Genomic DNA, 6,764 nt, shown 5'->3' on the forward strand with positions numbered 1-6,764 from the left:
AAAGGCTCATTCCTTTTTTACATATTTGCCCCTTCATTTATTACATAATTACATTTGAGTCCCCCGAGTATTTATACGAGATCTAAATACGGAAGCCCTAAGTATGGTACAAACCGATCTATAAAAAATTATCATGGACATACCCATTTTTCTACCACATATAGGAATATAGTGTCTAGAAGATTCTCATTTAATTGAAACATACAAAACTCATTAAACACTCTAACCAGAAGCTCATTTAATTGAAAAGAAAAAGGAATCAATACGTAAAAATTGAACCAATCGATTGAACACATACCGATTATTAAGCTAATTAGTGCTCTAGAAATTTAGAGATGTCAAATGATGAAGAAAAGGAAGAGAAAGAGGTTTGGATGACTACAGAGGAGTAGATGGGGGTGCAGAATGACAACCATGGGAGATGGAAATTTTTTTTAAAAAGAGAGAGAAGGGGCTTTGCTCTATGGAGATGATGGACTGGTTAGGGTTTTATTTTTTATTTTTAAGTAGATTGAGTTGGGTGTAAAAAGAAGTTTGATTGAGTTGAGTTTTGATAAGTAAGGGCAGTTTCGGAAATAACGTTAGTTGTAAAGAGGTAATAATAGATAAATCAAATATAATGTGGGTATAAAAAGTAAGCTAGGTGTTGAGATACAAAATATGAGTTCAAATAAAATTTCCCTTTGGTGATTTACCAAAAAATAAATAAATAACTAGCACAACTTGATGACTTATGCAAAAAAAAAAAAAGTAGCACAACTTGGTGCTATTCTAGTGAATAATCCAACCAAAACTATATCTAATCAACAACTTATGAAGTAATCAACAACCAAACGAGACTGAATCCAAACAAACGAATTAACAGAGTTTGTAAAGAGCAAATGACTATAAAATATACTACCTCGAATAGGAGTCTTGGCTAGTTTAAGCTAGAAGACGAGTTGAAGTAGTCAAAAGAGGAAGAAGAGGCACATAAGCCATCAACAGGAAGCAGTGCAGAAATAGGAGGAGAGTATGTCTGAGCAGGTGATAGGGACGCATTCACATTGTTCCATAGTATGGAACCAAGTGCTGAAGATTGTTTCTTGTTTAGAAAATGTGGGTCAAATGTGAATGGAGGGAGGATGCCGTGTATTATAAGGTCAATGCCCTACATGTTTTATATACACGTCAAATTAGTTCGTATATATATTGTGTTGATTCACGATCACCTTCAACGGTTTTCTAGTGTGATCACTGGTCGCGTTCACATTGATAGCAGTGGATTAGTTGGTATGAATAAAAAAGAATTATTCTCGTGGGCTACCCTACACAGCGACTTGAAATCCATGGACCCACGATAAGGACAGGTATGCGATTGTTGTTGATTCAAGTTGATTTCTAACGAGTTTCTTTTTCTTTTTTTTTTTTTTTTATAAAACTCGACATCCATCAGATTTAAAAAAAAAGAGTTCGCATTTATAAGTTGATTTATAAGATGAGTTGTTGACTCAAGTTGATATGTAGGGAAGAAAGTGTATGAATCTCTTGACATCCATCAGATTTAAAACAAAGGCTTCACATTTATGAGTGATTAAAGATATTTAATTATATATATAACGATATATTTACACTAAAAGTTGAAGAATAAATTGGTTGCAAACTTGTCATTCTCAATATTCGAACTTAAAACTTATCACTTACAAGTGAAGAAAAATAGTACTAAACTGTAGCTCTAAGTAGTAGAACATCTATTTAAATAAGGTTTTTTAGCCAAAATGGTCTCTGAGATTTATATAACACATAACTTTGGTCATTAAGATTGGAAATCAATAGAAGTGATCTCTGAAATTGTTCATCATCCATTATTTTGGTACTTCCATTAAAAAACTCTGTAAAGTGGTCCTTGAGCTTTTTAACGGAATGACCAAATGATGGATGATGGACAATCTCAAGGACAAAAGTTATGTGTTATGAAAATCTCATGGACCATTTTGGCTAAAAATACCTTCAACTTAACGGAGTTTTTTAACGGAATGACTAAAATAATGGATGGTAGACAATTTCAGGGACCACTTCTATTGATTTTCAATCTTAAAACCAAAGTTACGTGTTAAGCAAATCTCAAAGATCATTTTGACTAAAAAGCTTTTAAATAATTGAAGTTTCAAATTCAATTTTTGGCAAATTCAATTTTCGCTCCGCATATTATCATTTGTATAAAAAAAAAGTTTGATGACACATTGCTTGTTTTGTCAAAGTTTGAGATAGACAAGTCAAATGGTCTAGACATAGAGCAGTAAGAGTGGAGTTTTATCCTAAAAGGACCTTGATATAATTATTTATAAAATCATATAATTATAAGTTGTAAATTGTTTTATCAAACTCTGGACGTGAAACTTTCAGCATGTTAAAAGTTACCTAACGAGTGTGAGGACGAGGAATTTGCTAACTCAGCTCTCATCTAAGAGAAATTCTAAAAAGACTCTCAAAGTGAAATTTCCATGAGCACTCTCTATCATCTCGCAGATTAACATCAATTCTCACTAACATTATAAAACATTATACCAAAAAAATGATATGCCAAAGAATTTATGAAGAATCCCCTTTTCTAGCATTTCTCCTAATTTAAAACCACAATAGGGTGAGGACTGACTGTGGAGGGTGGAAGCTGAGAGAATGGTGGTTGACTTGACTGTGAAACCATGGAATGCATTTAATATTTAATTAACGATGTATGCACAAGTCAAAGTATCTTGAAACCATGGAATGCATTTAATATTTAATTAATGATGTATACAAAAGTCATTGAGATTTTCTTTTGGGTCAGCCCTATAAAGCCGAAACCAAGCAAGAGTGGACTTGGGCCGTTCAGCCACACCAACCCAAAATTTAAAGCCCGAATTTTCAGAAGCTCGTTATCTTGTTTTTTTATTATTTATTTTTAATTAAAAATGGTTTTGAAATGTTGTTATTTTCTGGTCGTTGAAGGTTTGAAACAAGGCGATAACTCGGCTACATCGACACCCAGAATTTGTTTTCTTTTCTTTCTCTCGCTCTCTCTGATTCTCTCTGTTTCTGTGAATTGTGGAAGTTGAAAGTCATGAGTGCTCTCCCGAGTTCGTTCGTTTCAGTTCAGAATCACAACACCCGCTTCTTAACTGGTAACAATTCTTCCTTTTTCTTTTATTTTTTTCAATTTGGTTTCTTATGGATTTTAATTTTTTGTATGAAAAAATGGATCGCTCTCTCAAGTGTTGCTTAAATTGTAGATTTCTCAGCTTTATTTTATTTAACATGCTTATTAGTCTCCGAGCTCTTTAATGCAAGCCGGGGCTCCATTTCTGAAGGAATAAATAAAATTGAACGTTAGAGATGCCCATTTTATGATTCTCTGATTTTTGTGGGTTTCTGTGATTGTATTGTATAGTATTCTGTTATTGGTGCAATCCATAATCTAATTGTCTACGAATTGATATTTTACTTAACGCGGTCGAAAATTCATTTAAGGGGTATGATCAGATGATTTCTTGGGCATTTTACGCTTGAAAGTTGTTAACTTTGAATTCAAAGTGCACTGGGAAATTTAATTGTCGAGCCGGTGTTTCTTTAGGCCGGTTTTCTAACCATTTCGTTTCTAGTTTTCATTGTTTTGCGCTATAGATAGATAAAGGAAAACTATATTTATATGGGAGAAAGGAGGAATGGAGAAGGTGATGGTGGAAGACAATGTGAAAGGATTCAAGTTTTCGTTTTCATATTACCTTTTTCATTTCAGCCTCCTCCCTCCCACCACCTTCATCCTTCTCCTTTGTCATTTCTCCCCTACACTTTCCTTGTATCTCTACCACAGAAAATGAAAACTAAAAGTGTAATGGCTATTGAACGGGCCCTCAGCTTCTCAATTCATCTTTCTGTTCTATGTGATTTTCCTTGTTCCTTGGCCACTTCAACTTCTTTTCTTCGGCATGAATTTATTTTCTTCGGCTTGAGATTCTGCCTACCATGTCCCAGTTTCACGGTGCAAAACTTTTAGATTTGAATTTCACATTTAATTTTGTTGTTGATCATTGCCAAATGTTTGATGCTAGGTTCTCCAAAGCCAACCTACCATTGTCCCTTGAACGTTAGTCCCAGTAGTTTAAATGCCGCATTTCAGGACAAAGCAAAGCTTACTTCTCATAGAAGGTCACTTGTTGTCCGAGCAGGGTACGCATACATTTGTGCTATCTAAAATTTTCAGCGTTTCATTATTATTTTTATCTCTGAAGTCTTAAATGTCTTTCAGCCGGCCAGTTCTTGTGTAATACTTCTCTTCTTTTCCTTTTGTTTTTGCTACTACAGAGGGGATAAACCAAGTTCTGCAAGTATCTTCGTTGGTGGTTTTGTATTGGGAGGGATAGTTGTTGGAGCATTAGGTTGTGTATATGCACCTCAGGTATGGTTGAAGTACTCACCTTATGTGTCTTTCACAGTTGTGTGGTTATTTAACGGTGGATATCTTCGGTGCCTCGATCTGATGTTGTGATTTCTATTGCTATTGCTATTGCTGCTCAATCTCTGCGTGTCTGTGTACTTGCATGCCCTCACTTGTCCGAGCCTTTATTTGTAAATTGATGAATCCTTATTGAATATTTATTCATCATATATCGCATGGTCTTTAGAATGTTACTGCTGTCTGATTATTAACGCCTTTAAGGCATAGGTTCTACCCGGTCTCCCCCGTCCAAAGAACTACCTTCTAGAAGATACATAAAGTTATGCTTGTTAAATTATATACAGTGTATGAATTGGTTTTGGGAGATGAGACATGGATGTGGTTTGTATGCGATATATAGCTGATCAAAAGGATCCAACTTCCTTACAGTGATGCGAAAGCACGTATTTGACTGATCCAACTTCCTTACAGTGATGCGAAAGCACGTATTTGACTGACATGTCATATCATATCATATTCCCAGATAAGCAAGGCACTAGCTGGAGCCGACAGAAAAGACTTGATGAGGAAGCTACCAAAATTTATTTATGATGAAGAGAAAGCTCTTGAGGTTAGAACTTTTTTTTTTTTCCTGCAGTTAATATCAATGAGAAAGGAAGTCCGCTTTATGATAGTTTCTAGATTTGTAGAATGGGAATTGGATCGTTAAGCAAAAGGGGGAGTTTAATATGCATTAAGTGGAAACTTTGATTGGTCAATCCCATATAACTTTTGGATCATGTTATTTGGGATGTTCATTATCATATTTGAACTTTGTGTGTTTTCTGTTATGTATTTCGTGACAACAGAAAACCCGCAAAATACTGGCTGAGAAGATTGCGCAGCTAAATTCCGCCATAGATGACGTTTCTGCTCAGCTGCATGGAGATGATGCCCCGAATGGAGCTGCAGTGGCTTCGGACGAAATTGAAGCTTCCATATAATAATAGTTTGCAGAAGTTTTGTTTAACTTGTTACATGTGTCACACCGGGAAAATAATGTTGTTAATGTTCTTCTTCTCGTGTGTTTTACTTGTTTATAAATTCAAGCACTTTATTTTACTTTTATTATTATTGGATATCATCTCTTCCTATATGCTGGTTCATGCAAAATCAATGTATACTTTTTTCTTCTGCACATTCTAAATTATTTATTGATTTTTCTTTGATTTATCTAAATCCAAACGTCATAAATAATCAAGAATGTGTATGGTGACAAAGAGGGTAATTACTTTGCTTAAGTGGATTTGGATCCTCTCCGAGGCAACTGGTCAGGATCCTCTTGACCAGTGCTTATGGGCCGTTGGATTTTTATCTAATGACTACAAACAAAGAGACCCTCTAAAAGTTATATTAATTGTAGCCGTTAGATTAAAAATCCAACGGTCCACAAGCACCGGTCAGGAGGATCCTGACCATTTGCCTCGAAAAGGATCCAAATTCTGCTTAAGTGGACCTTGTGCGTAGATCACTTTGCTTAATTTTACGTTTGCAAATTATAATCAACTGAATACATGAAAGTAACCCCCTAATAGGATGATGAAGTTTGTAGCTCAAATAGCTTAAATCGTTGGTCACTTTCATGTCAAATCACGTGATTGACTCTTCCTCTCTTAATGTCGTTATTAAAGGGTCCATGGAATAAAATGGGAATCATAATGTGTTTAGCAAGGGAAGGAACTGTTTCCATAATGTGTTTAGTAAGGGAAGGAACTGTTTAGCAAGGGTGACCTTTTTCTCTCTCTCTTTCACGTGCTCTGCTTCGTTCTTTTTCTCTAAGATTGTTTCGGACAAGGTTGTCTGCCCTCCTACTTCCGGTGCCTTACTGGCCCCTTTTATTTTGTGTGGTCACGATTAAACCACGTTAACATTTTATATTATTTTTTTATAGAAATAATAAAACAAAAATGAATAGTAATATAAATTGTTGACGTGATTTAACCGTGATCACACAAACAGAAAGGTACGGAAGGACACCGAAAATAAGAGGGCAGACAATCCTTGTCCGATTGTTTCACCCCTCCTGTTTTTTCTGTCTCGTGTTCCACCCCCATGCTTTTTTGTACAAATGTGAAAGACGAGGCAGGAAAATATTATAATATAAGGAAGTATTAGATTTTAGACCCAAAAAAACAAGAGGAGGGTAAAGGTAAGAAAGTGAACAAGGAAACTCTGAACTCATGTGCTCTCGTGGGATGGTGGTTTTACTTGATGATCGAAAATGCAAAGAGTTGCATGCTCATGCTCATGTGTTGAAGTATGGGCTTGATTCTAATATTTTTGTTCACCTAATTTACAAGGTGATTGA

The 6,764-nt window shown here is 35.3% G+C and overlaps 1 protein-coding gene across 1 annotated transcript; it reads left to right on the top strand.

The window, feature by feature from the left end:
- The first annotated feature begins 2,941 nt into the window (after positions 1–2,941).
- On the top strand, positions 2,942–5,550 carry LOC126601100 (uncharacterized). Its single transcript, XM_050267768.1, has 5 exons — positions 2,942–3,143; positions 4,071–4,188; positions 4,324–4,417; positions 4,941–5,027; positions 5,266–5,550. Exons 1-5 carry the CDS (start codon positions 3,083–3,085, stop codon positions 5,398–5,400), a joined length of 495 nt encoding a protein of 164 aa, XP_050123725.1. The 5' UTR covers positions 2,942–3,082; the 3' UTR covers positions 5,401–5,550.
- The last annotated feature ends 1,214 nt before the right edge of the window (positions 5,551–6,764 follow it).

Source organism: Malus sylvestris, chromosome 15 (genome assembly GCF_916048215.2).
Source record: "Malus sylvestris chromosome 15, drMalSylv7.2, whole genome shotgun sequence".
NCBI classification, from domain to species: Eukaryota; Viridiplantae; Streptophyta; class Magnoliopsida; order Rosales; family Rosaceae; genus Malus; species Malus sylvestris.